The sequence below is a fragment of the Scheffersomyces amazonensis genome, assembly GCF_036850825.1.
Source record: "Scheffersomyces amazonensis strain UFMG-HMD-26.3 chromosome Unknown RJT21scaffold_4, whole genome shotgun sequence".
NCBI lineage: Eukaryota > Fungi > Ascomycota > Pichiomycetes > Serinales > Debaryomycetaceae > Scheffersomyces > Scheffersomyces amazonensis.
In genome coordinates this window covers 623,715-645,374 of record NW_027042744.1, presented here as the reverse complement: position 1 = coordinate 645,374, position 21,660 = coordinate 623,715, and the positions used below count along the sequence as shown (strand labels likewise).

The 21,660-nt window shown below is 28.7% G+C and overlaps 8 protein-coding genes across 8 annotated transcripts; 4 read left to right on the top strand and 4 right to left on the bottom strand. All coding sequences in view use genetic code 12, as the record gives it.

Annotated features, from left to right (window-relative positions):
* Positions 1-61: 61 nt before the first annotated feature.
* On the bottom strand, positions 62-1,581 carry SHP1 (protein phosphatase regulator). The gene has a single exon (XM_064881965.1). The coding sequence runs from the start codon at positions 1,364-1,366 to the stop codon at positions 137-139; it is 1,230 nt and encodes a 409-aa protein (XP_064737791.1). The 5' UTR covers positions 1,367-1,581; the 3' UTR covers positions 62-136.
* On the bottom strand, positions 1,562-4,498 carry MET6 (5-methyltetrahydropteroyltriglutamate-homocysteine S-methyltransferase). The gene has a single exon (XM_064881964.1). The coding sequence runs from the start codon at positions 4,280-4,282 to the stop codon at positions 1,979-1,981; it is 2,304 nt and encodes a 767-aa protein (XP_064737790.1). The 5' UTR covers positions 4,283-4,498; the 3' UTR covers positions 1,562-1,978.
* A 271-nt stretch (positions 4,499-4,769) lies between these two features.
* RJT21DRAFT_121088 (hydroxyacyl-thioester dehydratase) lies at positions 4,770-5,944 on the bottom strand. The gene has a single exon (XM_064881963.1). The coding sequence runs from the start codon at positions 5,936-5,938 to the stop codon at positions 5,009-5,011; it is 930 nt and encodes a 309-aa protein (XP_064737789.1). The 5' UTR covers positions 5,939-5,944; the 3' UTR covers positions 4,770-5,008.
* A 167-nt stretch (positions 5,945-6,111) lies between these two features.
* Positions 6,112-7,118, top strand: RPF1 (rRNA-binding ribosome biosynthesis protein). The gene has a single exon (XM_064881962.1). It carries the CDS (start codon positions 6,136-6,138, stop codon positions 7,021-7,023), a length of 888 nt encoding a protein of 295 aa, XP_064737788.1. The 5' UTR covers positions 6,112-6,135; the 3' UTR covers positions 7,024-7,118.
* Positions 7,119-8,940: 1,822 nt separating this feature from the next.
* MSN5 (karyopherin) lies at positions 8,941-12,422 on the top strand. Its single transcript, XM_064881961.1, has one exon. It carries the CDS (start codon positions 9,001-9,003, stop codon positions 12,223-12,225), a length of 3,225 nt encoding a protein of 1,074 aa, XP_064737787.1. The 5' UTR covers positions 8,941-9,000; the 3' UTR covers positions 12,226-12,422.
* Positions 12,423-15,923: 3,501 nt separating this feature from the next.
* Positions 15,924-16,928, top strand: RJT21DRAFT_114618 (uncharacterized protein; the record flags this gene model as incomplete). The annotated part of the gene is made up of 1 exon (XM_064880261.1): positions 15,924-16,928. One exon carries the CDS (start codon positions 15,924-15,926, stop codon positions 16,926-16,928), a length of 1,005 nt encoding a protein of 334 aa, XP_064737786.1.
* A 1,176-nt stretch (positions 16,929-18,104) lies between these two features.
* Positions 18,105-19,154, top strand: IPK1 (inositol pentakisphosphate 2-kinase; the record flags this gene model as incomplete). Its single annotated transcript, XM_064880260.1, has 1 exon — positions 18,105-19,154. The coding sequence occupies one exon, from the start codon at positions 18,105-18,107 to the stop codon at positions 19,152-19,154; it is 1,050 nt and encodes a 349-aa protein (XP_064737785.1).
* Positions 19,155-19,301: 147 nt separating this feature from the next.
* NCP1 (Ncp1p) lies at positions 19,302-21,610 on the bottom strand. Its single transcript, XM_064881960.1, has one exon. It carries the CDS (start codon positions 21,453-21,455, stop codon positions 19,425-19,427), a length of 2,031 nt encoding a protein of 676 aa, XP_064737784.1. The 5' UTR covers positions 21,456-21,610; the 3' UTR covers positions 19,302-19,424.
* Between the last annotated feature and the right edge of the window lie 50 nt (positions 21,611-21,660).

The following is a 21,660-nucleotide window of genomic DNA, read 5'->3' as shown; positions in this document are numbered from 1 at the left end:
GGATACGTTATAGGAGTATATGTTGTAGGAGTATACGTATACGACTATATGTTATATGAGTACATATTATATATATGAGTATATATTATATATATATATATTATATGATACGTTAACTATATTGAGTATATAACTTCTAAGTCCATCTCTGTACTATGACGGCATTCTTCAATTTAGCATCAGCAACAGTTGTATCATCAGATTCTTCTATAGGTTTAACAGGGAAGGCATGGCTTAAGGCAAATGATCTTGATTTATCATCATTAAATTCATGATTTCTTACAAATTCATATACTTTCTTTATAGAATCAGTAGATTGAAATTTATGTGATGTACGCTTACCATTAGCAAATCTAATTTGTACTAATGAATCACCTTCACCTTCTGGTTGTTTAGGTTCAGTAATTGTATTAGGAGTAGAAATAGTTTGTTCAGGAAGATTAGTAACTGAAGGTGAATTAGATAATTCACCAGGAACAGGAGATCCTAATCGTTGACCATGACCATGGAATCCTCCAATTTTTTTCTTAGGAGGTTTCCAATCTTCATCTGTCTTTTTAAATACTGATACATCAACATCTTGACCAAATTCAACATCTAATAATGACATAGGTACTCTACCTCTATTTAATTCACTTAAAACACTTGCATTATTAGGATCATCATATCTATGTAATGGACCATCACCAACTGTGAAACCTTGTTTCCAAAAGGTAATTTCTCGAGTAACTTTAGCAGGTCTCTTAGGTAATCTACTATTTGGATCTACAACTTCTTGAGATGGTGTACTTCCATCACCTAATTTAAATCCACTTCCACTAAACTTAGGTGCTTCAGGTTCAGATTGTCCTGCCGATGGTCTATCATCAGGTTGATCCATTTGTTCTCGAGCTCTTTTAAAGATTTGATCAATTAATGATTGTTGATCATTACCACCTCTTTTATCTTTATTAGGATCTTCAACTTGTAAAGCTGATTTTTCACCGCCGGTAAAGAAATTTGTATTTGTTTTATCATCTTCAGAATCACCTTCTTCATCATTTAAATCTCTAAATGTTCTGATTCCACCACTACTTCTACCTCTCAGTTGCAACCCATGCTGAGATTGTGATTGACCTTGTGATTGTGATGATGGATGAGTTGCAACAGAAGCAGAAGTAGAAGCGGATGAAGATCCTGATCCACTAACGGTATTATTATTATTATTGCCACTGGCATAAAAATCTTCTATAGCAGATACAATATCATTCTTATTTCTCAGTAAATATTGTTCTGCTAAATATTTAGAAGAGCTAGTAATAGAAACAAATTGCTCTATTAATTGTTGTTGATGTTCGATTTGATTTTGATCTTCGCTGTCCGACATTTTCACTACAACTGGACTCTCAATTGGGTCCTTAAATTTTAGTTTATTATACTAACAATTGCTTTCTTACTAGTACAAATTAGGTAATTATCCACTAATTGGTAGATGGCGAATTATTTTGTCGTGGGAGTATGTCGTGGCGTGGAGTTACCAATACGCACTCAACCGCTACAAACAAGAAGTACAGAAAAAAACACAATCAATCTACACTTGTCTAATAAATATAATAAATATCGTATAATAAAGATAATTAATTATAATATATAATAGTAACCGATGTTGAAATCCCAAATAGTTTTAAACCCCTTCTTCCCAACCTCATAGAGGTAGGAAATTAAAAATAACAAAACAATATATAAAGACAGTAGTAGTATGAACAAGAAGTAATCATTAACCACTAATCATCATAATAATAGTAGTAGTAATAATAATAATAGTAAATAAAAAAATAATAGAATAATAGTAATAATAAAAATTACATTAATGTTGAATAAATGTAATCAGCAGATACAGCATCAACAATATGAAGAATTGAATAATGCAAACATAATCATATCTTAACAATAAGGGGCAAAATAAACAAAAAGAGTTAAAAATTCATATTAATTCTTTTTAGTACTTAGCACGGAAATCCTTAGCAGCATTAACCATATTAGTTAAAGATTCTTTGACTTCTGGCCATCCTCTAGTCTTTAAACCACAATCTGGGTTAAACCAAAAGTTAGCAGCTGGATAAACTTTCAAGATTTCTTCAACTCTAGCAATAAATTCTTCCTTAGATGGAATTCTTGGAGAGTGAATATCGAATAAACCTAAACCAATATGGTTTGGATAATCAGAAAATTCTTGAATGTAGTTTGGATCATCCTTTTTAGAGAATTCAATAGAAACAACATCAGCATCTAAAGCTTTAATATGGTTTGGATCTAAATCTGAGTAACAGAAATGAGAATGGATTTGAGTAGAGTTGTCAACACCTGAAGTAGCAACTCTGAAAGATTGAGCAGCCCAGTTCAAGTAATCAGATCTTTCTTGTCCAGCTCTTAATGGTAAACCTTCTCTAATAGCTGGTTCATCAACTTGAATAACAGTAATACCAGCAGCTTCCAAGTCAGTAACTTCATCTCTTAAGGCTAAACCTAATTGTAAAGCTTGAACCTTACCAGAAACATCGTCTCTTGGGAATGACCATCTTAAAATAGTAACTGGACCAGTTAACATACCTTTAACTGGTAATTTAGTTAAAGATTGAGCGTAAACTGATTCTTTAACAGTCATATTCTTTGGTCTAGAAACATCACCAACAATAATTGGTGGTCTAACATATCTAGAACCATAAGATTGAACCCAACCATTAGTGGTAAAGGCAAAACCTTGTAATTGTTCACCGAAATATTGAACCATATCATTTCTTTCTGGTTCACCATGAACTAAAACATCTAAACCAATTTCTTCTTGGAATCTAATAACAGTTTCAATTTCCTTGTTAATAAAGGTTTCATATTCTTCAGCAGTAATAGTACCTTTAGTGAATTTGTTTCTGTTAATTCTAATATCTTTGGTTTGAGGGAAAGAACCAATGGTAGTGGTTGGGAATAATGGTAAGTTATATTTTTCCTTTTGAACAGTTAATCTTTCTGGGAATGGAGATTGTCTAGTAGCTAAAGATTCAGTAATAGTAGCTAATCTTTCTTGAACCTTTGGATTAGTAGTAATTGAAGATTCAGTTCTAGATTTAATAGAAGCGGCATTAGCAGCAAATTCCTTAGAAACATCTTCACCAGAAACTTCCTTAGCAATAGTAACAACTTCAGAAACCTTTTGAGTAGCAAAAGAGAACCAGTCTTTAATAACAGGATCTAATTTAGTTTCAAATTCCAAATCAACTGGAGTATGTAATAAGGATGAAGAAGTAGCCACAACAACTCTTTCAGCACCAACTTTAGCAATAGCCTTCTTAACAAATTCAGAAGCCTTAGCAAAGTCAGTTTTCCAAATGTTTCTACCATCAACAATACCAACAGATAATTTTTGATCTTTAGATAAAATAGCAGCAACTTCGTCAAATTGAGCTGGAACTCTAACGAAATCAAAATGGAAACCAGCAACTGGTAATTTTGAAATAGCAGCTAAGTTTGGTCTAACATCACCGAAATAAGTGGTTAAAGTTAATTCTGGTAAATCTTCACCAACTAAAGCTTCATAAGCTTGTTGGAATTTAGATTGAACATTTTCTGGTAAATCTAAAACTAAAATTGGTTCATCAATTTGAACTTGTTCAGCACCAGCAGCCTTTAATTTAGCTAATAATTCTTTATAAACTGGTAAAACTTTTTCTAATAAAGAAATTGGTTCTAAATCAAGAGAATCTTTATCAGCTTTACCTAAGTAAAGGTAAGAAACTGGACCTAAAATAACTGGTCTAGTGTGAACACCTAAAGCTTTAGCTTCATTGAATTCATCAACTGGTTTAATACCAGCACTAGTGTTTAATTTAAATTCAGTTGAATGAGAGAAAGTTGGTCTAACATAATGGTAATTTGAATCAAACCATTTAACCATTTCTAAAGCAGTAACATCAACAGCAGCAGTAGTTTCAGTAGCTTTTCTTTGTAAACCTCTACCCATAGCAAATAAAACATCAATTGGAGCTAAATCAAATTTAGTATATCTTTCTGGAATAGCATTAAATAAAAGAGATAAATCTAAAACTTGATCATAGTAAGAGAAATCATTTGAAGCAATAATATCAACACCAGCTTCCTTTTGTAATTTCCAATTGGTTGATCTTAATTGTTTACCAGTGGCTAATAATTCATCAACAGTGATTTTTCCTTGCCAATAAGCTTCAGTAGCTTTCTTTAATTCTCTTTGTCCACCAATACGGGGGAAACCTAATACAGATGATTGAACCATTTTTTTAATAATAATAATATTATTATATTAGTACACTAAATTTACAAACTATAAGATTAATAGATAATAGTTTGAATAGCTTAACTAACAATTAAGAATTAAAACAAGAAGAAGAAGAAGAAAAGAAGAAATAAGTGAAAGTGAAAAATTTCCATTACAATCTCGACGAATCGGTTGATTTAAATACGGGACATTTTTCACTATGCGGTGTGCCCCAGACACTCATCGTCCGCTAACAATTAGTGGTAAAAAAAAAAGTTTTGTCGTATCGGATTAGGCTCACTCAACAAAATTGTAGGGGAAAATTTTGTGACTCTGACGAAAAATTTTCATATAGGGCCGGTGGGTGCGGCGAGCTATTACTACGGTCAATTGAATGTAATGTACTGTTCTTACTTGTGATACATTATACGATTGAGCAGAAATGAGTAAAGTTGAGTAGAGTTGTAATAGTATTATTTGCAATTACTGTGTTACTAGAATTACACGGTTTAGTATAATTTATAATTCATAATAGACAGACATCGTGCCACAGCCCATAGATCTTACTCACTATTTACATTAATATCTATATACAATATTGCAACCAGTACACGTTGGATTGATATTCGTCACGTGCCCTTTATTTGCCAGCCAGATATTATCACATGCACTTAATCTTGGCTAGACTATCTGGTGCGGCACTTTATGATGAGAGCGCACGTGAACGGCCTGCATATCACCCAACTAACTCACTAACAATGTGCCTTCTATATATTTCTTACCCAATTCTCTATTGTAAATCACTAATGTATACTTATACGCGTCTGTAGTACGTAGTATGGCTAATGTTAAATCTTCGTTAATAAAAGCAGGTTCGTAATTGCGATACTTAAAAGATTTTAATTTCAATCCAGGCTTTAATTGGTGGATCCAATGCATTAGTAGCGTAATCATAAATGGTCCATGAACTATAGTGGTAGGTAAATTCTCAATATTGATGCAATATGATTTATTGTAGTGAATCTTGTGAAGATTATAGGTGAGCATACTGTATCGTAGTAAATATTCACTGGATAATTTGATTGTTGTTTCATATTCCACTTCAGCCTGAGGTATAGTAGATATTGATGATGATGGTTTGGCATTATATAATTCATTGGTATATACTAATGTTCTAGCTTCTTTAAGTACCTCTTGTTCACCGTATGTGAAATTTCGGATAATATTTACAAGTACTGAGCCCTCAATTACTCGAACTGACTCAATGGTTTCTTTACATTGAAGTAATTCATTACTTTCTCCTGTAATATCTTGTTGTTTAAACTCAATCATCCCTTTAGCCCACATTCTTCTAAGAAATATAGATGTTTGTTTATCTATATCCCATGGTGCTTGATAATTATCATATCCATCATGTCCAAGTACGATATTCTGTTGATTACAATATAGAAAATGAAACCCAGCATTTAAACGTACATCTGTTATTGAATGAACGGATTTAGTAGGAGTTATAATCTTCTGATTAATATTGGCATTAGAATGAGATGCTTGAAAGATCTCATTTAATAGATTGATTAAATGGTTGGTTGAGCCAACCGATAAATTATCACGAAAAGTCCAGCTTCTCTGTTTGATAACTTTACTCCATTCGTATATAGTATTTTTAGGTATCATTAAGCCTGTATAAGTTTTAAAGTAGTACTTATCTATAAGTTTGGGGTAGGTAGTGAAAAATCGATAATGTCCGGATTGGGAAAGTGGAACAAAAAAAAAAATTGCATCCATACATCAAACTCATCTTACAAAAAAATTTAGGATGAGTATCTAAAGTAAGTACTTAGTAGAAGTGATTAATAAATCATCCAGCCAGAATGAGTCAGAGTACTAGTGAGGCATTAAAGAACATTAAGAACAAGCAACGGAGGCAGAAAGTGTTTGCTGAGTTGAAACATGCCAAAAATAAAGAACGTCATACTAAAAGATCCGAACGAGCTAAAGAAGAAAGAGCAGATCCAACTTTAAGAGAAGAAAGATTAGCAACTAATATACCAGAAACCATTGAAAGTAAAAGAGTTTATGATGAAACCATAACTGCTGAAGTTGAAGGAGTAGATGAATTTGCTCAATACTTTCTTAGTGGAAAACAACCTAAAATATTACTTACAACTTCTGAAAATGCAAAGAAAGTAGCTTATGAATTTGCTGATATTCTTATGGATTTTTTACCAAATGTTACATTTATAAAGAGAAAGAAGGAATATAGTATGGTTGAAATAGCCCAATATGCATCTAAACGAGATTTTACTGAATTAATAGTTATTAATGAAGATAAAAAGAAAGTAACAGGATTAACATTTATTCATTTACCTGAAGGTCCAACATTTTATTTTTCAATAACATCATTAAGAGATACTAAACAAATTGAAGGTCATGGACGTGCTACTAATCATATTCCAGAATTAGTTTTAAATAATTTTAATACTAGACTTGGTAAAACAATCGGAAGATTATTTCAATCAATATTTCCTCATACACCAGAAATTCAAGGTAGACAAGTTATAACATTACATAATCAAAGAGATTACATATTCTTTAGAAGACATAGATATGTATTTAGAAATGAAGAAAAAGTTGGATTACAAGAATTAGGACCTCAATTTACATTAAAATTAAGAAGAATGCAAAAGGGAATTAGAGGAGATACTGTATGGGAACATAGACCAGATATGGAACGTGATAAGAGAAAGTTCTATTTATAATTTATATTATATATTATACCTATCATTTGTCTAATAGAATATATATAGGATTTAGCATGTATATAATATAGCATGTATATAATATAGCATGTATAGTAATAACAGTCGACTGCATATAAACACACAACGAAAAAGAAAATCAATAAATCAAACATCCGTGCCGCAACGGTTATTTAAAAGGCGATAATTTAAGAAAAAAAGCAAGGACTGCACACAAAACACGTGTTGTTTATCTTTTTCATCCACTTCAGTGAGAATGACTTACAGGCGGCCCAAGCAGGAAAAAATGAGAGATTTAATGTACGCCTAAAATTAGGAGACTAACATTATAGAATTGCGGAGGGGTTGAAGTGAATTACTGACATAGTAAAGTATAAAGTATAAAAGTGCAGACAATAAGTAATTTAGTATAGAGATTAAAATGTACCAATAGGCAGCCCCACAATAAATGTCAAGTGATAGTTTACTATTGCTAATACGATAGTTCATTAGTATTACCATTAATAATTGTAATGGTACAATCAGTCCCCGAGAGAGTCCGTAATTTTCTGGACCACGCTCGCCTACATGGCCAGTAAGCATAACTCAGTTGAGCAAGCCAACATTCAGTAATTATAGTCATAATAAGATCCGTAGCGTACCGTAGAACACAGTAGAATAACCGCCATATTCATGAGTACTCAACAATACTCATCAGTACTCACCAGAACTCATCACTAACACAAATAACATGACTAATATCACAACATTGACTCTAATCGGTCGCCCTAGTAAACTTTGATATCGCACTCAGTCCCCAGCATTTCCCAGCACTGTTTTTCGCTCACTCTCACTAATTCCTCCTCTCGTGACCCCGTCCTCTCCTTTCTTTCTTTCATTACCAACTAATTTTTCCACTGTAATTGTTAGTGGTTTAGGATAAATTTATAATAAATCGTACAGGGCACCCCAGTAAATCTTAAGGACTTAATTATTGAACCTTAATTACTGCACCTACCATTTCTATACGGGAACTTAAGGAAATCTCAACTATCATCAAATTACAAATTTACTGAGTCCCACCCCCCGGCAATATTTCATTTACCGATCTCACTCATCTTGTATTATATATATAACATATTTATCAAACACTCACTTCCAATTCCAATTCCATAAATGACAATGGATAGCGGTGGAGTTAGTCAAATTATAAACGCTCTAGAAGTTGTATATGATTCCAAATCATCCAATTTTCAAAGACGACAAGCTCAAGAATTTCTTGAATCAGTTAAATTAAATGATGAATCTCCATTTTGGGGTTATCAATTAGCATTACCAGAAAATTATGGAAAGAATTATATTGTTCGACACTTTGGATTATCTTTATTACAAAATTCAATTAAAACAAAATATCATTTATTTGATCAAACAAAATCTCTTGCCATTAGAAATTGGATTGTAGATTTATCTAATAAAACTAATGAAGATGATCCTCATTATATTAAAGAGAAATTAGCTTTCTTATGGGTTTCAATTGCTAAAAGAATTTGGGGTTGTTATTTAGTTAAATCTTATTCTAAAGATTCTGTAATAATTAATAATACCACTACTACTTCATCATCATCTAATGATTCTAATAATGGGAATAGTAATAATAGTACTAATCATAATAATAGTCAAAATCATAACAATATCAATAACAATAATAATAATAATAATGATGATAATAATCACAATAATAATCACAATAATAATCATAGTACTACCAATTCCAGCAATATCATATCTTCAGATAATGATAATCATATCGATAAATCAGGAAATAATTCTGCTAATACTACAACTAATAATGGAGCCAATAATATATCAATAACATCAAATAATGGTGGATTAAGTCTATCAACCAATTCCGAAACAAAAGAAGGTTCTGGTTCTGGTTCTGGTTCTGGTTCTGGTTCTGGTCCATCCCCTTCAGATCTTGAAGATGGTTGGGCAAATATGGATCATGAACTTTGGAAATTATGGAATAATAATTTTGCTACACGAGAATTATCAATTATAATTATTCGAACATTATTTGAAGATATTTATTTATTGGATGATCCAATTGCTTCTAAAAGAACCGTTTTATTAAATCAATTAAGTGTACTTATTATAACTCCATCAAATGTTATTGATAATATTTATGAAAGAAATCCTCATGTTTTAATATGTAAAGCAATACCTGAAGGTTGGTTTTCAATTTGGAGTAAATTTTTAATTGATATATTATCAAATAATGATGTTAAAAGTAATACTTGTCAAATATTTGTTCCTAAAATTTTATCAACTTTTAAAACTTGTTTACATTGGATTCAACCAACCGTATTAAGATCAGAAAATATAATGCAAACATTAATTAATATACTTACTTTACCTGATATAAAATTAAAAACTTTAGCAGTTGATTGTTTACATATACTTTTTACAAGAAATTATATTAATCTGGAAGATTTTGAATTTTTTATTGGATCTATTTTTACAACTGAAGGTATAAGTAAATTAAGTGAATTTTATTTATCATTAGAATTAGATCCTGAAGATATTGATGAACAACTTTATTCATTATTAAAGAAAACAGTTGAAATGATTGTTTCATTAAGTGAATATCTTAATTTATCATCAAAAAATAAAGTATCATGGGAAAATTCTGATGTTGATTCATATTTAAGATTAGTTTTAACAACCACAAATCATGCAAGTTTAATAATAAGTGGATTATCATTACAAATGTGGGTAACTATATTAAGATTTGATGAATTAAGTTCAAAAGATGCTATATTAAAAATTTTATTGGATTTATTAGAAATTGCTGCTAATAGAACCATAAATTATAATAATGATGAAGATAATATTTCTAAAAAATTTCTTGATGTTGATTTTGATAGTCCACCTGATGCATTATCATTTTTACTGAATTATAGAAAATTTAATGAAGATATTGTAAGAATAACTATATGTAAAAAACCTGAAGAAGGATTAAGATGGTTAGAAAATCGATTAGAATTATTTTTTAGTTCTAAAGTAGGTAATCAATGTATTACTGAATATAAATTAGATGAAAAATCTTTAGCATTTAATTATGGTACATCACAATTTAATATAATTGAAAATTGTATTAGAGGAATTTCAAGATGGAGAATTTGGTATAATGGAGAAGATTTTGATATTGTAAATGATCAATTAAATAAATTAGTTGAAGGATTAGGTGAAAGATTATTAGCTATGAATCTTGCCTCTCCATTATTAATTAGAAAACAAGTTCAAACTTTAGTACAATTTGCTCCATTATTAAAAGATGTTAGTCCATTAATGTTTCAAGTATTAGAAAAAATTTTAACTACCGCAACTTTTGAATATCCTGATAATATAAATGATGAAGAAAAAGAATTAATTCGAGATTTAAGAACAAGTTGTGGTACAGAATTAAATCGTTTAGCATATATTATGCCAGAATCACTTAAAAAAATTTTTAATGATTTAGAAAATGTAGTTGCAAATATTTTATCTTCAAAAAAAGTTACTGATCATGAAAATGTTGCATTTAAATCATTTTTATTAGTAATTGCTTCAAGATCAAGTATTAATGATAAAGATGAATTATTTGCTAAAATAGTTGATCCAGAATTATCAGCTTGGTCAGCTCCAGAAACTGAAAAGGGTTTAATGGATTTACATTGGTTTATGGAAAGAATGGGAATAGTTGAAATTGCATCATATTTTCAAAAACGTGGTATAACTGCCACCACTAATCTTTTAGAAGCAAAAATGGATGAAGAAGGTCGATTATTAAAGAATAGATTAAAAGATCATTGGTCATCAATTTTCCCTATACGAGCCACGAGAATTTTTATACAATATAGTATAGAAAAATTAAGTCATGATTCACCAGAATATCTTAATTTATTAAAATTATGGAAACCAAGAGTTAGACCAATAATTCCTCATATTCTTCAATTATTAACTCAAATTCAAGCTTATCATAATCCAGAAAATTGGAAAGATTTACCTGATGCTGTACAAGCATTTGTAAGATATAGTTGTATGGAAAGATTTTGGCAACAAGGAGTTTCAATTCAATCAAAGGAAACTTTTATTGAAGAAAATGTTAAAGCAGCATTAACTTTAAGAGATTTTGCTGATTCTGTTGGACATTTAATAAGATATACTCGAGAATATGCCTTTTTAACTATTGGATCTTTATCACAATTAGAAGATACTTTATATGAAATTCCAAATATTGCTACTATGTTTTGGAAAGCTGTTGCAGGTGATACTCTGGGAGTTACTTTACATAGTTGGAAACATATGATTAATAGTAGTTTAAGAAGTGTTATTAAATTTTGTCCAGTTAAATATGTTGATGTATTTATGGCTGAATTATTACCAAAAGCATTTATTGATATTGATAAATTAATAGTTAGTAGATGGGAAAAAGTTTATCAAAATGGATTAAAATTACAAGGTAATGAAGACGATGAAACATTATCAGAAGAAATGATGGAAGAACATATGTTAAGACAATTAACTGCCACAGTAGTTCGATTTTTAATGGATGTTGTAAGTCAATATAATGCTAAATCAATAACTGATACTCAATTTGCATGTCGAAGATTAATAATTGAAAATAAAGAAGTTATGGCACCATTTTTACAAATTTGTTGTCATATAATTATGTTTAAAGATACCAAATGTTCATTTAATACAATATTAGTTGTAAGAAATGTTTTACTGGAAATTTTATTAAAAGATGATGAAGTTGATATTTATTTATGTGATAATTTAATGAAAGCATTATTACAAGTTTTAATGGATGATTATTTTATTGAAACTCATGGAGAAGCAGCTGTGGCATTTACTACATTATATTGTAGTTTAAGATCAAAGAATGATTATCCAGCTCGAGTTATGATACAATTTTTACCAAATATAACTACTCAACATGTTAGTACTTTTGAAGGATTATTAGTTAGTAGTAAATCTTTAAGACATCAAAGAGCAGCAGTATTAGAATTAATTAGAATTGCAAAAGAAACTTCTGAAGAATCTGATGAATTAGATAAACGTAAGAAGCAACTTGAATCTGCAGGATCAGCAATAAAGAAAAAGTCAACTGGAATAGATATGATGAATGATCCATTTACTGAAAATGCTCCTTTAGATAATTTATTTGGAGAAGCTTAGGGTAATGTATAATTGTAATAAGTTTAATGTATTTAGTCGTATTGATTGGTGGTGTAGACTGTAGTAGTATGCTGTTAGGATACTGTAGTAGGATACTGTAGTAAGTATAGAATAGTATACGGTAGTACTCTACAGTGTAATGCAGTAGAGTATTGGGGAATAGTACAGTATACAAAGTGTATAGTATAGCAGTGTGGTATAAGTTCTGTATAGAGGTATAAATTCTACTCGTCTCAGTATTTACACTATATACTCCACACTTTTATTTACACTATATACTCTACACTTTAGTATAGTGTAGTCCACTCTATACTAATATCTTTGATATTCTATACTCTACACTTATAGTATTGTTTAGTAGAGAGAGTAGTAGTAGAGTATAGAGAGAGTAGTAGTAGAGTATAGAGAGAGTAGTAGTAGAGTATAGAGAGTAGTAGTAGAGTATAGAGAGTAGTAGTAGAGTATAGAGAGTAGTAGTAGAGTATAGAGAGAGTAATAGTAGAGTATAGAGAGAGTAATAGTAGAGTATAGAGAGAGTAGTAGTAGAGTATAGAGAGAGTAGTAGTAGAGTCACTATCTATCCTCTATCCTCTACATCCAAGCATTCACTAAGCATTCAAGCATACAAGAATACACTATCTAACCTCTACCCTATATCCTCTATATCTAACCATACACCAAGCATCCAGCCATACAACCATTCAAGCATACAAATACTCCAAGTTATCGCGACATTGCAGCCAGCAAGTCGCACCCTCACACGCACACGACACTCACCGTATAGCACGACATGCACCAACAACTCATAATAACCAAAGACGGTAATTAATCCGGTTACCAATACTTTTCATTAACTATTTATTTACTACCTGTATATCCCCAGCAACCAACCCATTGACATAACTAAATATAAAAGTTATCATATACAAAATAAAATATACCATACCTTAGTAAAATAAATAAATAAATCAATAAATCAATAAATCAATACATATTAATAAGTTCCACTATGCCTATTAAATCACTTGAATCATACTTATTCGAAAGGAAATTAGCTGGAACTAGTTCTATTGAAATTTTACAAAATGCAACTATTGGTATAGATGTTGAACATTATTTATCAAGAATATATACTTTTAAAAAGGAACAATTTTTATCAGCCATTGGAGGAGTTCCATCATCATTAAAAGATTATATTCAATCAGATTTATTAGTATTTAAAGAATTTAATATTAAACCAATATTTATAATTTCTGGTTTAAATATTCAATTACAATCTCAAGATTTAAAACCAAATGAATTATCATCTCATGAATTACAATTAGAATCAACTTGGAATAAATTAGCTGCTAAACAACCTTATTCTTATAATTCAATTGAAACTTTTAGATTATTTACTGATCCTTTACCTTTAAGACCAATGATTAATGATTTAATTAAATTCTTTATTGAATTTGGTATAGATTATCTTGTAGCCCCTTATGATCCATCATTTCAATTATCTTATTTATATCAAAATAATATAATTGATTCAATTTATGGTTCAACTGATTTATTATTAACAAAAGTTGATAAATTTATTTTAGGAATGGAATTTCAATCAAAAGATTTTAGATATATTGATAAATTAAAAGTTTTAAATGAATTACATTTAACTGAACGTCAATTTTTAGATTTAAGTATAATGGTTGGTTGTACTTTACAACCAACAACTTTCCCAAATTTCCCTCCTTTACCAAAACCAAATCCAATTCAACCTTATCCTCAATTAAGTTATTTTAAATTAGGTTTAGATATAATTTATCAATATAATTCATTTAATAATAATGCTGATTTATCTGGTTATATTGCTAATCTTAATGATCCAAATTTATTAGATTTATATTATAAAGGTCATTCAGCTTTTAAATATTTACCAGTATTAAATAAAGAAGGAATTGTTGAATTATATAGTGTTGAAATGGCAAAACTTGATATTTATGATAAAGAATTTTTATTACCAATTCCTAATGATTCAAATGCAAATTCAAATACAAATACAAATCAAAGTGAAAAAGTTACGGTAGTTGTAACTGATAAATCAAAACTTATTAAAGTTCCAACTGATGTTCATGATATAATTTCTCAAAGATTACCCCCTGAATTTTATTTTTATCAATCTATTGGACTTTTACCAATTGAATTATTAGAATCTATTACTAAAGGTCAATATGATATAAGACCTCCATTAGAAATTGCTATGAATGATACTTATAGAAAATTAATTAATTCAAAATTAATTATTGATAGTTTAGATTATCAATTTAATTTAATTACTCAATTATTAGCTCGTTATTATCAAGTTAAAAAGATTGCTGTTAAATATTGGTATAAAGAAGATGTATTGGATTTAAATAATAGATTAACTCCTCCAATATCTAAAAGAATTGATAAATTATTTATTCAAAGTGATGAATCAAGTGAAACATTTGATTTAAGTAAATTCTTTAAAAATTTAGTTGATAATAAAGAAAATTTAAGTCAAGCTTATATTTCTACTAAAGAAATTAAAACAAAAGAAGATACAATTTCAACTATTTTCTTAAGAACTTTATATTTATTTGGTTTTATTAATGAAAAGAAAGAATTAGGTTCATTAGGAAGAATCTTTAAAAAGTTTGTTGAACAGATTGATGATAAAATTGATCAAACTAGTTTACAAAATTTATTTTTACTTTTATTTTTAATTGATACTAAAACTGTTAAAGTAAATGAAGTAAATCGAGATTTTTCAAGTGTTTCAAGATACTTTCAAGATTATAATCTGAATCAAGATGGATCTTTACCAGTTGGAGTTAATGATTTAACCCCAACTGAAGGTAAATCAATTTCATTAATTTCTAGAGTATTTTCTTTAGTTAAATTTAATATTGCACCAATTAATTATCAAGGACCAATTTCAAGAAAATTATTAAATTTTAGAAGTCATGTTAAAGTTCTTCAAACTCAATTAATTCATACAATTCAATCAGTTTTGATAGATTTCCTTGTTCATCAAAATAATAATAATATTAAAATTACTTATAGTGAAAAGGAAAAATGGTATGGATTAGTTTCTCAATTACCATTCTTTAAAGATATTAATAGTACATTATTAGGAGTGGTTTCAGAAATATATTTTAAATATTCTTTGAAACAATCTAAACAAGGTAAGAAAGATAAAGATGAGATTATTAAAACTACTAAAGATCATATTGCTAATCATGTATTCCAAGTAACTACTCCGTCATTTAATATTAATGTTAATGGAATTAATTCTATAACTTCCGAACAATTATGGAATGATTTAAGTTCGGGAGTTAAATTCTGGGGACACTTTGTTTCCTTAACCAAAATAGCCAATGAAGAGGATAAGAACTTAATCAGTGATGAATTCTACCAAGATGTCATTGCTGCTGATGAGTTGTTGAAGTCTTATTTATAGAACCTATATACATATTATATACTGTAGTGTAGTTTTATATATACATTAGTCTTCTTCTTCTTCCCCACTAATTATGTGTCCCTAAAATTTGTGTCGCTAAAATTTGTGTCGCTAAAATTTGCGTCGCTAAATTTCTCAGTAAACAAAAAAAATCAGCCTAGAAATATTTACCTACGGTGAGTACTGAAGACAAAAGCTACTGAAACAAATTGGCTTTAAAGTACTACAGGACAGAATGAGTTGGAGTTGGAGTTGGAGTTTGAGTCAGAAATTGTCGTCGAGATCACTCAGTACGTCGTTTACGCGATTGAATAATATTTCAATAGCAGAAAGACCACAATTTACTGGAAATGGACCATTTATTGAATTACCAGAATTTAATCCAATAGGTAGTCCCAGTAAATTATTAAATATTACTTTACCACAATCTTCAAGATTAAATATAAGACATGGATCTATAGTGGCTATAAATGGTGATATAGGTCAATTAGTAAGTTATACAAGATCATTAACTAAATTTACAACTTATCAAGAATTACATTCACAAGATTCTGTATCATTTATAATTAATGGGAATAATAAAAATTATACAATTCTTAATAGTGAATCAACAACAAAACCTTGGACAATATTAAATGATGAAAATATTATTGCATGGACAGGATATAATTTTCAACTTGAACCAATTAAAGTACTTGAAAAATTTAGAAGTTTTCAAACCTCTGGTAAAGGTACAATTGTAATTAATGGAGATAATGAATTATTTGATATAAATTTAAATGAAAATGAATCTATATTACTTAATCCAACTAGTTTAATTGCTACTGATGGTAAAATTCAATTTAAAGTTATTAATGGAGAAAATAATACTCGTATATGGAACTTATTATCATCGCTTAAATTACCGACATTTACATTACCTACCACGGGTTTAATAGGTCTGATAAATAATTCCATAACAGGAAATTATAACCAATTCAAACACGCGATTGTTAAACAAACGACATCTAATGATGCGGTCCAATGGATCAATAAATCTTGGAATCAAATTTCGTCCACCATAAATAGTGCTTATCATTGGATAAAACTTCGACTTACAGGTACAATAATTAAGAAGAAACCTATATTTGTAGATATTAGAGGTCCAGCTAGATTAATTATTAGTAACAATACTGTAATCTCAAATCACAGATTGTTTACGAAATCCGAAATCCAATCCATTTACGAAGTAAGTAAGTAAATGAATTTAATTTAATTTAATTTAATTTCTCCGAGTTATAAATAGCAATATATACATATACAGTGGTTCATAATTTTTTTTTTTGTGTATCTTTGACAGATTTGTCAATATACTGAGGGGAACCGGTTAGAAAGATTACTGTTCAATATGGAACTAATGTATAGAAATGTACCAATGTAAAAAGTTATAAGTTATAAGTTATAAGTTTTAAATTAGTTTAAGGATTATACTCAACTTCTACTATTTTCATATGAGTGACACGCCTCACGTTCGATAGATATGGTGGTGTGGCTTTTAAGGTAAGGTACCATAGCGAAGGAAGTTTTGGATCAGTAATATTCATAACACATAATTCTTGTTCTGTGCAGAAACGATCTATGTAGCTTAACAAAATAGAAATATTATTTTTAGTTTTACCAAAATAGAGTACTTAGTCGACAATGTTTAAACATAACTTTTTCATGCATGTTCGATATCCATTGTTTAACTAGAATTTTGTCCTTAATAGGATAAAATAAAATTTTTAAATCCTGATTGTAGTGGGCTACACTTTACATTTTACATTTTACTGTAGTATACAATTTACAATTTACAATTTATAATTATTTTCATTCATTCCAGTATAAATTATAAATTATAAATTATATATCATATTAATCATTAAGTATATAAATACTCAAGTATATAGCTTAGGTATAATTCTTGTATTGTGTAAAGTATCGTGTATCGTTGCGAACCATATAAATTTTTACTACAGCAAGCATTGTTCCAGTAAAATTCGCATCCATCGCTATCACAATTACAATCAAAATTCAATCGAAATAAACTCCCCCCAATACCCTTACAATAGCAATCATATTGTCTAGCATAAAATTTGTTTTACCATATTCAAAAAAAAAAAAAAATTATTAACATTCCTATATCTGTGGAAATTCTTTATTAAACAATTGCAAAGTTGAAATCAGGCAAGGCTAATAAAAAATTTGCTTTTTTCCTTTTATAAATTTATAGTGGGTGTAGAAATTTTGATTTAAACCCTGTCGAAATTTAACATTTTACTAAATCATTTTAGTTTGAAAATTTTTGATTTTGTTGATAATAACCAAAGGTGTTTTTCAATCTTTTTTTTTTACTTCCGGGTCATTAAGTGAAAAGAGGTAGGTCACATGGTAGATTATGGAAATTTATAAGATAACTAATCCCGAACAATGGTCATACTTTGCTAAGGGTCAAGCTAATATATTATTTAAATATAATGGGAATCATGAATATCTTAAACATAAATTATTAAGAGTTAGACTCTTTAAAGAGGATAAACAATATATAACAACTTGTGAACTTTATGATTTTATTGAATTAAAGTGTAAAAATTTATTCCCTCAACAAATTATTGATGTTCAATTAGTTGTTTTAACAACTGATTTTGTAAATCAATTAGATTCAAAAGGTGATAAATTACAAATTGGTGAAAGGTATGGATTATTAATTCCTAATATTCTTCATGGTAATTATGATAAATCAATTTTATCTAAAAATTGTAATTTATATTATGATTATAAACCTCAATCAAATGATAAAATTGATTCAGTAATATTTGAATTAAAACCTAAATGGTTATATGATAATACTTCATCTAATTATTGTCGGACATGTCTGTTAAATCAATTAAAAGGTTTTAAAAGACATTATTGTCCTTTGGATTTTCTTTATGAAGAAACAATAGATCAAGGTTTAAATGATTTATTTGATCCAATACCACAAGATATTATTCAAAAGATTGAAGTATCAAATAAAATTCCATTAAAACAATTATTTCGAATGTTTCTTAATAATCCTGAAAATGTGTTTTTAAAATTAAAACAATATCAAAAGATTAATAATAAGAATGATTTAATTAAAAATCTTTCTTCACCTAATGATGTTCTGCAAAATTTATCATTAGTAATGACACTTCGAGATGTTGGTCTATTTATTAAATTTGAGAAATATGATAAATCAAGTAATATTCATAATTCTCATGATAACGTATCCAATATTGTCCTGGTTGATAATTTGGGTAAATTCGTTATAACTTGTAACATTTATGATTTAGATTTAAAATCAAATACCAAATATAAACATTGGTTAGAGATTGAAGAACAATTACAACCAATTTATAATTCAACTAATCCAAATTGGAAACATTGTACTGGAGTAACATCTGATGGTACAGTTATTAAACATTAATGACTCTTGATGAGGAATACCATACCATACCATACCGAACGGCTTGCATTTTATTTACATTTCATTATTTATAATTCATTCATACATACATACATATATATATATAGTTATACTTTTTCATCTTTTGGTTATAGATTCTGTACAATAGGATTATTAGACTACGATCTTTAATATTATTTCTATTCATATTATTATTATTATTATTGTAATTATAGTTATTATTACTATTACTATTACTATTATTATAGAAACAACGTACCAATCATACAATTACCAAACATCTTCTTGATATCTATTTTGAACTTTGAATGATCTAACTAATTCACCAGCCTTTTCTTCAGATATACCTCTACCTTCAGCTAAAATCTTACTAAAACTAGCTTGTACATCTCTTGCCATATGGGATGCATCACCACAAACATAAATGAATGCTCCTGATTCTAATAATTTATTTATCTTATCCTTTTGTTCTAAGATCTTATGTTGAACATAAACTTTTTTATTTGGATCATGTCTTGAAAAGGCAGTAAATATTTCAAAACTTTCTCCTAATTCTTTAGCATATTCTGGCCATTCTTCCTTATATAAGAAATCTTCATTTTCATTTCTACATCCATAAAATAATAAAGTTTCACCTATAGTTGATCCATTCTTCTTTTGTTGAATTCTATCTCTAATAAATCCTCTTAATGGTGCAACACCAGTACCTGGTCCTACTAATATAACAGGAATATTTGGATTTGATGGTAATTTAAATGTTGATCTTCTAACATGAACAGGTAATTTAAAGTTAGAGAATTTACCTCTTGGACCTTTTAAGTCATAAGTAACAACTGGTTTATCAGATGATTTATTTTGAACAATTTCAATATTTTTTAATAAATTTGTAACTACTCCAGTTACCCAACGATTATCTTTCTTTTCTGTTTCAATAACAGCTGTAACATTAATGGTAGTCTTTTCACTTAATGAAGAAGAAGAAATAGAATAATAACGAGGTTGTAAATGAGCCACATTTTCAATAAGATATTCAAATGGTACTTTAGTCCAAGGTTTACCTTGAGAAACATATAATAAAGTATCAGCAATATTAAATAAATTTTGAGTTATTTCTTGAGCAAAAATTGCTTTATCATTACCAATTTTATTAGCCCTTTGTTTACTAGCATCATCAGGAGCAAAACTTGCAATAGCTGATAAAAATTGTCTAGAAACAGGACCTGAAATTTCTAAATGATGTCTAATAACTGCACCATAAGTAATTGGAGTTGGGAAAGGAATTGCAATGGTAGGATCTAACTTTTTCAATTGGAAAACGGTATCATTCTTAGATTCTAAACCAAATGCTTTTATAAAAGTTTCAATATTTTCATTTGAATTTGATGGCCAAACTGCTAAATGATCACCAGTAGAATATCTTAAATTTGAGTTAGATATATCAAATTCAATATGAACACAACTTCTATCATTACTAGTAAATAATTCTCTTGATTTAGTAATTTGAGCTAAATATGGATGAGAATGATCAAATGGTCCCTTTGATAAATCTTTAGTTCCAGTAATATAAGATTTATTTGGTTCACCAAGTGATACTTCAGAATCATCAATGGTTAAGAAATCACTTTCTTCAAGTTTTAAACCTGGTTCATAAGTTAATTCCTTTTCTTCAAAATCTAATTCATTCTTTAATGTATCAAATACTGATTCTTTCCAAGTTAAAAAATCTTCATCTAAAGTACCTTTACCATCATCACCTTCACCATAAGTTGCAAATCTTTCAGCCCCTAATTCTTCGAATTTTTCATTTAATTTTCTACCCATTGAATTATAAAATTCATAAGTTGAATTACCTAATCCGAATACAGTATATTTTAAACTTGATAAATTATCAGCTTCATTTTCTAACCATTCAACAAATTCATTAGCATTATCAGTTGGTTCACCTTCTCCATAAGTTGCTACCAAATAAAAACATAAAATATCATTAGGAATATCACCAAAATTATCAAAATCATAATCTGAAAAATCCACAGTCATTGATTTTAATCCAAATCTTGAACTTAATTCTTTAGATAATTTAGATGCATAATCTTCAGCAGTTCCTGTTTGAGATCCATAAAATACAAGAGTATTTTTCCCATTTCTTTTAATAGTTTCTAAAAGATTTCTACCTGAATTACTACTAGCTGGAAGGAATCCTGAATCATCTTTAGTTGGAAATAATTTCTGTTTAGCGAGATAAGCCAATACTGCTACGGCTAGTGCAATAAATACTGATAAGTCTAAAGTATCCAATGCCATAGTTTTGTTGATTTTCTATATTTATATATATATATGTATTATATTAGTTAACTACCTAATAATTTAGGTGTATACAAACCTTATGAATTATATATATATATATCAGTTAAGTATTGACCGGTCTATGTCCGATCTGGTTGAATAATTTTTTGGTGGGGCAATCCGAAGCTTTTCGTATGGATTTTTGAAATTTCACAGGCGAAGT